Source organism: Macrobrachium nipponense, chromosome 6 (assembly GCF_015104395.2).
Source record: "Macrobrachium nipponense isolate FS-2020 chromosome 6, ASM1510439v2, whole genome shotgun sequence".
NCBI lineage: Eukaryota > Metazoa > Arthropoda > Malacostraca > Decapoda > Palaemonidae > Macrobrachium > Macrobrachium nipponense.
This window is the reverse complement of record NC_061108.1, coordinates 69,598,304-69,608,972: the sequence shown is the minus strand read 5'-3', so window position 1 is coordinate 69,608,972 and position 10,669 is coordinate 69,598,304. Positions and strand designations below refer to the sequence as shown.

The following is a 10,669-nucleotide window of genomic DNA, read 5'->3' as shown; positions in this document are numbered from 1 at the left end:
TATCTTCGTGAGTCTGAAGTAGGAATCACATAGGAATGGTTAATTTTCACAGTGCAATTCTCGGGGCATGATGACAACAATGAAAAACTTGAAATTGAAGGGATTTCAGTCGAAGGAGATTAAATACAGATGACCAGACTGCCGTAGCAAGACAGCACACAGAATAATCATTACAGTGAAAAAAATGCCAAAGTAAAGATAGCAATGGTCATCTTTGTGAGACGAGAGACTAAAACAGATGAATGTGTCAGCTATCAGGGAGCAGATTTTTCTACAATGTAAGATGAAAATCTGAAACTTTCAGATTATTTAGAACTGCTAGAAGAAAAGAGTATCGATGTGTAATTAAGGAAGAAGCTGGTCAAACCTTCTGCAAGGGATACTGAAAAAGAACAACATACAGAGATTTACAACTCAAATGAAAGCTAATGAAGGAAGTTTACTGTGTAGACCAAATTGCAATCAGGACAACATTTATAAGGATGAGAGCTTTCATCAAGTAACTAGATATGATTGGAAGAAAGCGAAAGACTGTGTCGCCATTTATTAAGACTTTACAAAAACTGTAGATCCTAGTAAGATTGAAAAGTGAAAAAAAATAAAGGGTAAGTGAAAACATTCTTGGAAAGTTGAGTGAAGAGTATGACGACATTACCAACAAAACAACAACTGGGCTAAAAGGCGACAAACGATGCCAGTGGTTATCCATAAGGAGAAACTCATGATGGGAAATCATGATGAGGGAAAGTCTCCTGGAATGCTCAAATAATTGAAAACACGGTTGTATGAAGAAATAGAGAGAGGAGCTAGGCTGGGAATAGAGCAAACAGGTATCAGCCAGGTACCTGGTAAGGAGAGAGGCGGTAGCAGTAAACTGAGAGAAGGTTAGTGCAACAAAATTAGGAAGAAAAAACAAAATAGGCGATGTCTGACAATGAACTGTCGAGAATAATGATGAGATGGCGATAATAAGTCATGTCTATTCGTAAGCTTTTCTCCTCTGCTTCTCCTACATACAAATGAATATATGCTTCTAACAGTGATTACCTGCAATATTTTGAGCGCTAACAACGTTTGGAAGGGCGTCAGATGACGTTAATATTAAAAAAAAGCAAGTTAACACACATATATATATATATATATAAATATATGTGCGTGCTTGTGTTTGTGTGTGTGTGTGTGTGTGTGTGTGTGTGTGTGTGTGGATATTATACTGGTAAATTACATACAAGAGAGTAAGTATTATAATGAACATTATTCAACCAAAAAAAACCTGCAAACAATAACGAAAATGTTCAGTGGCAGAAGTAGGTCATTATGGGCCCTGGTGCAAAAGCCATTACTTGATTTAACAGTGATTAATACTCATAAATAAATGAAAACACACAATTATACTTATGTTATTTATGGGTGTGTAAATATAACTGTATATATGCATCTATATTGTACAAACACACACACACACACACACACACACACACACACACATATATATATATATATATATATATATATATATATATATATATATAGGATGATATATACGTATCTCTATCTCTCTCTCTCTCTTCGTCCTCTCTCCTCTATCTCTCTCTCTCTCTCTCTATATATATATTATATATATATATATATATATATAGATTGTACATGTGTGTGCATGTCTGAAAATGCTAAAAACTTAACAAAGTATTAAAAGTCACGTTGTCATCATGATCATTATCATCATATTCAAGATTTTATGATTACTATTAGTGTTATTATTATCTTAACTTTTATTCTTATCTGTACTATACTACCATCATTATCATTATTACAACTTTTATTAGTATTGTTATCATTATTTTTATTTTTTGTTATTATTACCAGTAGTAGTAGTAGTAATACTACTACTAATATTACTACAAAAAATGATAATGATACAATACTAGCAACAGTTGTAATAATGATGATAATATAATATCGATAAGAATAAAAACTACTACCACTATGATCATCATCCTCCTCATTATCATTTATATTTTCATTATTTCTTTTACCAGAACGTATTTACAAATATATTACCAAAGGATGCTATGATGTGGCCAGATGGGCCCCCAATCACAGGGGCCCTGTGTACTCGGAGAAAATGTTGTCAAAATGATAACTTAATTAAATGTGAAAAAAACAGCAAACATACAAAAAGAAATTGTCGTAACGATATTTCAAATACTTCAACAATGTTGGGGAAATCATAGTCCGTTGAATTCTGAAGTGAAGATGACCTTTAGAGCAAAAGGTTCAGAGGCACAATAGAAATATTTATTAGAAAACAACAGGACTTGAAACACAGCAGGGATAAGTTCTTACTTTTAATGTTTCGCTTAAGCCACTTGCTGACTGAAGCAATACCGAATAACATTTTCTTAAAGCTTGCTTTTATGAATTCCACTTGGCATAACCGTAAAGATCACATCTAACTAAAACTTTGATATTCGTGAGAAATGTAACTCAAAATTTATTTTTAATTATCATTCCAATTTTGCATTTGTAAAGTTTTCAATAAGGTTTACCAAGAACATACAACATTTTTTATTACATATGCAAATGGTGCAATAATACTGTAATGATACTTTAAAATATGAACAGATTGAGTGTTATTTAATAGAATTAAGATACTTAAAATGAATATTGTAGAAATATTTCTCTGTGCTCTTATCAAATCACAACTTTTGATATATTTTCAATCACGGTCATCACTAGCTGCAGTATTTTTTTTTTTTTTTTTTTTTTTTTTTTTTTTTTTTACTTAAGAACATTCCTTAAGTTATGTACGAAAAATACATTTGATATCCAACTTTTCACAACAGCCATACGGAATGCGAGGATATGATAGGGCATATTTTAATAAACAATGATGAAATTATGAAAAGAAGATAGAAGTTTTTCAAAATACAATTGTTGTATCTACCACATTCAATACTTACGATACAAAGGTACATTACAATGCCGTTACAAAGGCGATGAAAAATTATTTTGTTGTTCAGTGAGTGTGTAACACATTTTCAGAGATAATTATAACATCTAATACTATTCCCTTTTCTCAAAATGAGATACTCAATCCGTCTAGTGTGAATCTATTGCAAAACAAAATACTGCAGATTGATAACCAAAAGGAATACCCCAGATATCTCGAAAACATCTTGTATGAACTTCACTCTTCTTCGACTTCATCCACTGATTTGCCTCGGCGAATGGAACTGAATTCAGTAACCTTGAAAGTCTCCTCTGGTTTTGTCTCTTGAGCTTCTGGGTCGGGATGCATCAACTTGAAAGGCACCTCGGCCGATAGATTACCGCTGATGGCACCGCAGAGGAGCTTGATCCTGACAGAGTACGAGACAATGATACCAAGGGCATCTTCGATATCTTTTCCAGTTGGTGCGATCGTAGATGAGGCCAAATTGGCATCCGCGTCCTTCACTCGTCCGTCTAAGGCCACGCCAAAGCGTCTCATGTTTGAAGCTAACGGCATGAGTTCGATGCTTCTCTCTAACGTCGAATCTGGGGTTATGGGACATCCTTCCCGAGATTCAATGGAGGCCACGACGCGGCTGAATTGAGAGCTTGTCATTGTGACCTCTACGTGCTGAATGACCTGAGCCACCACACTCTTCACTGTTCTCTTGGATTTATTATCAACTTTGATATAAATTTCCACCGGATGCCCGTGCAAGTAGATGTCTTGATTAAGCGCGACTTCCAGATTCAGACTTCCAGGGGATATAGTGAAGATCCTGCTCACTATAGTGTAAGGGCGACTGTTGTCATGTTTCGATGGAGCAAACTGGACTTTTCGAACAGAAAAGGCGACAGAGTTTCGTCTGTGTGGATTTTCTTCTTCAGATTCACCCACAAAAAACATTAATTCGTATAAAACTCCAAGTGGTTTATCCTGTGAAGTGAAAGCATTCAGCAATAAATATATGTAATTTGTTATAAATACCGTACCCTTATTGTAAAGTTCCCTTATTTCCTAACACCTCTTGTGATGAATAAAATCTGAAATACATAAATTTGACATTTGTTGACAGTAAAAGTAACGATAACTATTATAAGCGAAAAGTTTGCTAGTTTCTTCATTGACCGGTGACAGCAATGGCTTATCAAAGTCGGTGACTCTAAGTACAGTCTCGGGTCTTACTGGCAATGATGTTTATAAAAATTTAGTCTTCTTCCCTCTCAGTTTTATCAAACTATCACGAAACTAAGCTTTTTGGTATCTAATTTTCTATTTCTTTTAATGCTCATAATATATTAAACGCATCCCAATGCTGCGTGTTAAATTCAATGCACGGACATGTCTTATCAAATGTATCGCGTGTTAACATGACCATTAATAATACTGGATAGAAAAGGAAATATTTCTATAAAAAGTATTTCTCACTTATACTCATACTGTTTGCTTATCATAATTATAGTCAATGCCATTGACATGTTTCTCTTTCTTACGGAAAATCGTAGGTAAATTCTTTTCTGTAAGAAAATAACAGATAAAAAAGACGTCTTCCCCAAAGTAGAGCTCAATTAGTTCAAGAAATACTCTTACCGAATCGCCATCTCCAGGTTCCAAGGAGACAGACGTAGGGGCATTTTCGGGCAACGCCACCGAAAACGGTCTTGCCGATGGCCCCAACTTCTCGATCAGTTGGGTCTGAACGGCGGAGAGCTGGACGTCATCGGCCTTGGGGGTGATTTCAGCGGTGACCAGCTCATACTCCTTGGTGAAGTGCAAGCCCATCATCTCATCCTCCTCCCGTCCATATCGAAAGGTGATGATGACTTTCGCAAACACTTTCCTGCCTTGCAGGTAATCATCGTCTATCAGTATCACGCCATTGATGGGGGCTGTATGCGTTAGGTGGTCAACGAAGTCACGCCGACCCAAATATGCAGTCACCTTGCCTTTGGGGGGAATAAAATAACTTAGCAAATCAACGGAATTTTCTTTGATACATACTTATATTTCTTTGACATTGCTGCTTTCCCTCACAGTCTGTGGCTCCAGAGATCAAACACAATGGTCACCACAACTGCTGAAACGTGAATGAACCTTCTGTGCAGAAAACTTCCTTATAATTAGCCTCTGGATACGTATAGAAATAAGATCATAAGATGCCCGCTGAAAACCCCTACAAGATCACCACCTTTACCTATACGAGTTCTCGCACGCCCTTTCATACTGCCTGGATATTAATACCCTCCCTTTCCAGTACCTTTTTCCGCCATCTGTCCACCGCTTTCTAGGCCTTCCTTTCCTCATTCTTCCTAACACTTCCGAATCATATACACTTCTCACCATCTTGTCATCTAAAGTTCTTTCCAATGACCAAACTATTTTCAAGCATTACAAGCCCAACCGCTCACCAACATGAATCTTCATTTCTACTTATAACCCCATATGTTGCACAAACATTTCAGCTTAACAGGATCACATTTTGTTTCATTTGCATTCAACGTAAACACATCACATTCATAACGGAAATCTGGCTGAGCAGTCCCTTCATGCATTCCTTCTTACATAGGCGTCCACAGACGCTTAAAGTCTCTCCCAAACTTCTGCCCTAAACTCAACTTGCTACTCTAGTGCTTCGCCTATTTTGTGACTTTTCCTCTCTTCCTGCTGTCTTCCAGTATGTTGGCTCTCAAATGCAAATGTAAGTCGCCCAATTCCATTCACTAACCATCCTTATTGACGACATCTACTCCGCATTGTTGACATATATATGTATGGATGTATAGATAGATATAAATATGAGCGTGTGTGTGTGTGTGTGTGTGTGTGTGTGTGTGTGGTAACGTGAATTAGAGTGTGGGATAATGTGCGATCGTAAATTCGCGTGAGTGTGTGTTTTATACTTTGACACGTAAAAATATCTACATAGAATGTAACAACAATTTAAACAGTTTCAAAACTCCATTAAATAGCAAGACCTTATTCTCAGGAGAATATGCTAACTACCATTTTGATTGTAACACTGCATTCTAATTTGAACGAACACACTGACCACACATAAAAGAATATTATTTCTCAAATCTCTCAACACCCTCTCTCCTTTGAAGAATAACGTGTTTTCTCAGTCCACATAGAAAGCAACGGTCCATTTTTTCGATCACGCTAAATTTTGATGGCTCCTCAGTCCTCGTCTTTTCACACGATTGCACAAATGAATTTCGTGATAAAAAAAATTATATTTTCTTTTTATGCAGATTCACCTGAAACCCCATAATGTTACAGGGGGTTCATGACAACATTAACTGTTTTTTAGGTGCTTGTCGAGAAAACGTAGCCACCCGTTGGCTTCTCTGCCTTGCACGTTATCGTTATCATATGTACATTGATAATGCTACGGTGAAAAAATGACCCAAAGAATTAGTTTTCAAATGAGAGAGGATATACGTTAAACGGTGATTATATTAAATTGTAAAATCTAAACTCATGCATATCAAAGTACTGATAAAACTGATTTGGAAGAGCATTGACGAGGTCCCAGACCCCTACGCAAAGGACTTTTCCCACTTGATCACAATCGTGTCAAATTACTCATTATCAGGATTCTAATGAGAACTAGCTAGAAACTCAAGCTCACGTTTTTTTTGGAAAGTAGCCCTTTTACAATTTTTTTTAATATCACTTCTTAGGTTTTCGGGAGATGTGAAAAAAAAGAAAAAAAATAGGCAATAAACTGATAAACATCATGTCAACAGACTCATAAACAATGTTGTTAGAAGATCTAGATCTTGGTTTGAAGTAGAATTACCGTACGCAGGAAGTATGCTCATCAAAACAACAAAATCATTGGCATGAGAGAGAGATTACCTATAAAATTTTCAGTGTTATTATAAACAAGTTTATGATGACAGTGACTATGATTCTTAGTATAAAACAGAAATAATGTAATATATTTCAAGCGTCAGTGCCAGTATTACTAATGATGACATCATTATCACTTCAACTGCAAGATCAACACGATAACAAAAATAACCTTAGAGTAAATTAAGCAATATATAGATATATATATATGTATATATATATATATTATATATATATATATATATATATACATATATATATATATATATATATGTGTGTGTGTGTGTGTGTGTGTGTGTGCGTACACATATATATGTATGTATGTAAAATCCACATACATGTATATATGTGGGTGTGTTTAAGTCACGAGAGAGAGGAAACAGTTCAGAATCAAAATACGAACCATTGGGTGAGGTCTTCTTGAACACTTGAACAACTTCAGCCATGGGGATCTTTTCGAAGGTAACCCTCGGCCCGGAACTTCACCAGCACGTCTAGCAGCAACTTATAGTGTGCAAAAGGTGGCTGCGCTTTGTGAGTTCCAAGTGAATGATGAAGCACCACTGTGGTGCTATTGTCATCCTATTAGCTGAAGCCATGAGTGTGCTTGTGTCTCATGAATGAGGACAACACTAATCGGTAAGCATTACTCAGAAAAAAAAAGATCAGTTTCGATGGGGACATCACCGTTGCATTTATAAACCGCTATATATGTATTCAAAATTTCACAGATTAAAATGTTCCGCAATTTTTTCATGGGAAACTATCTTAAGCATTCAATACCACGCGTCACACATCAGGTTTATACTAACTGTTCCTTGGAATACAATCACGAAACACATTGCTTTTCGCATGTCCTTTCCACTACGTAGAGGCACGACTTCCCGGTACTGATCCATTTGGGTCTAGAATCGTTTCGCAGATCCTCTCTCTCTCTCTCTCTCTCTCTCTCTCTTCTCTCTCTCTCTCTCTCTCTCTCTCTCTTGTTGAGTATTCAGTGAGAATTGTAAACTCTGCTGTTCCAGTTATATTTTCAGACACTTTTTATCGTCTGGTGGGATATCGACGTCACCCTCAATTCATCCTTTTAACTTTTCTTTTCTCATTCACAAATGAATAGGGAAAATATTTATAATTATTTCAAAAATAAATTAGGCTTTTTGAAAGACGAGGCTGTCAATATTTAAAGAGGCATGCTAACTCATCTTGGTTGTTTTTACAAGAAAACAAGATAAATCTGATCTTGTCATTCAAATTTCAGGTTTTTCACTCTATGTCACGATTGAAACGAAGAAAGAGTTATGTTATGTCTCATGATTTTTCTACCTTTTAAATGATGCTGCGTAAGAACTTAGCATACCCATACATATTTATTAAACTTCCTCTAACTATGATAACAAATTTGCACCAAATCCTTACCCCATCTTTGGAAACCTTCTTGCACAACTTTGCCATAACCATTTATATATCACAACCAGTTCTCCAGTGAATGTAATGGGAAAAAGAATATAAGTGCGGAAAGATGGCCTTTGCACAAGGATGGACTTCGGCACCATACTATTATAAGGCTTGCGCGAAATACACACATGAACTTATGGAAAAACTAAATATCTTCCGTCTTTATTTCTTGTACACATACTATCACTCATTCACTGTGGTGGATAATAATATTAATCTTTTTAACTAACACTAAAATAAATAAAAAATTATAAGTTTAAATATTGACAGTCTGCATTAAGAGCCACTTCTTAATAATACATCTCCCCATGAGTGACTTCTTACCGAAACTGTTTCTTACTATTGCTACAGCCAGAACTTTTCGGTAAGAATCCAATAGACTAGATTAGGCTTCCTATTAATTTCTTCTTACTCTATAAATTTTGCTTGCTGACTTTTGGAAGACCGTTTTTCCATATAAGCGGTATTTATATGATAATGTGGATGTTCCAAACTGAAGTAAACGTGCCAGTTGTATCCATCATACTCAAGTCTTCATCCTTATATTGCTCCACAATTTTGCTGGAGGGTTGTTACCTATCATTTTGCTAAAAGGTTTTTGTAAATACCTTCCATAAGATACTTCTTTCAGTGGCGGAACTAGGTCATTATAGGCTTTAGCCAAAGATATGGCTTGTGTCTGTTTTGATATCTTGTAAAGATGTTCTATTTCATTTAATCTTTTGACTCTGTCTTTACAATTGTGTGTACTTACTAGTGTGTCACCCCTGTCTTTTAAACAGGGGGATCAAGTGGAGGGGACTAAGTGTCCTAGTGAGGGGGGCTGTGTTCTGTGTGGAGAGGAGATAATTGGTGTTTGACTATTACTGATTAAGACTATTATTTAGCGGGGGTTGTCTGTGAGACATGAACTATGAGTTATCATTCGATTAATTATCCTGTAAGAATCTGAGTTATTCAGTTAGTACTTTACTTTGAATAAATGTATATTTTTGTAGTTCCGACTCTGATTTGGTGACCTTAGATAATGGAGTGGAGGTTGAGAGAGAGAGAGAGAGAGAGAGAGAGAGAGAGAGAGGAGAATGTGTTACCAGACAAGGTGTTACCAGTAAGCCTTCCGCTCTGGGCTTAACATTACCTATGTGAATAACGGGGGCGATGCTCCCGTTTGTAGATATATATATATATATATATATATATATATATATATATATATATATAGATATTATAGAAATATATCCTATAGTATATTTGATTCCTATTTTATGATGCATTAGTTGCTAATAAACCTAGTAGTGGCAATTATAGCATTCTCATGATAGGAGGACTCTCATATACATATATACACACACACACACACACACACACATATATATATATGTATATATATATATATTCTATGTTTGTGTGTGTGGTGTGTGCGTGTATTATATATATCATATATATGTATATATATATATATTAATATATATATATAAGATATATAGATATATATATATTATATATATAGATATATATATAGATATATATATATATTATATATATATATATATATTTATTTGATATTTTGAGCATTAGTTACTGGTAAACCCAGTAGTGGCAATTAATTTTGCTTTTCATGATAGAAGCCCACTCTCATAATTTGCACCAGGGCCTATAATGACCTACCTCCGTCACCGAAAGAAGTATCTTAAGGAAGGTATTTACATAAACCTTTTAGCAAAATGATAAATAACAATTTTTATGCATGATCGTGATGCAAATACATACATCGAGCTACAAATGCCCTTATTATCCAATTCGTTCTATCTCGGAATTAATATATTTTTATATATGTTAACTGAAGGGGATTTTTTTTTTCTTTTAGTTGATAATTTCGTCCTTGGGTTCGAACCAGCGCCCAGCGGACTGAGGAGAAACCAGGACTCCAGCTGGTTCAAACCCATGAGAGGAAGAAATTATTATCAACTAAAACTAGTCCTTAGTGTTATTCTCGACTTCAATTCTATTTAAGTCGCGTTTCCAGATCGCCGTATATATCTGTCACCATCATTCCATTAACTCACTATGCAAACTTCATAAACTGTTCAGAATTTTGATCTTCCTTTACATTCAAATCTTACTCGACTAATCTGTCTCTCAATTAAATCTAAGACAGTCTTGCCTTATCATTTGTGAAGTTCGATACTGCATATGTTCTAGAACTACATAACATCTGTGACCCAATTACGGAATGGTCTTTTGAGGTTAGTTGTTAAAGCATTGTAAATTTTGGAGTTCAAAGTGGGTGAAAATGCTTTTTTGTTGAGTAGTCTCAGGTGAGTTGCATTTTGGAGATTTTCGTTGCGTTACTTCTCGTAT

The 10,669-nt window shown here is 35.4% G+C and overlaps 1 protein-coding gene across 1 annotated transcript; it reads right to left on the bottom strand.

Moving 5' to 3' along the window:
• Nucleotides 1-2,335: 2,335 nt before the first annotated feature.
• Nucleotides 2,336-7,411, bottom strand: LOC135216760 (arrestin homolog). The gene is made up of 3 exons (XM_064252236.1): nt 7,254-7,411; nt 4,586-4,941; nt 2,336-3,931 (listed from the first exon to the last, which is right to left on the bottom strand). The coding sequence occupies exons 1-3, from the start codon at nt 7,294-7,296 to the stop codon at nt 3,191-3,193; spliced, it is 1,140 nt and encodes a 379-aa protein (XP_064108306.1). The 5' UTR covers nt 7,297-7,411; the 3' UTR covers nt 2,336-3,190.
• Between the last annotated feature and the right edge of the window lie 3,258 nt (nt 7,412-10,669).

What these genes read in the sequence shown, in the direction of transcription:
- LOC135216760 (XM_064252236.1), bottom strand. Translation starts at nt 7,296, where the DNA reads ATGGCTGAAGTTGTTCAAGTGTTCAAGAAGACCTCACCCAATG. An exon ending in CAAGAAGACCTCACCCAATG is followed by an intron (nt 4,942 to 7,253) that starts GTTCGTATTTTG and finishes TTCCCCCCAAAG; the next exon opens with GCAAGGTGACTGCATATTTG. An exon ending in AACCTGGAGATGGCGATTCG is followed by an intron (nt 3,932 to 4,585) that starts GTAAGAGTATTT and finishes TTCACTTCACAG; the next exon opens with GATAAACCACTTGGAGTTTT.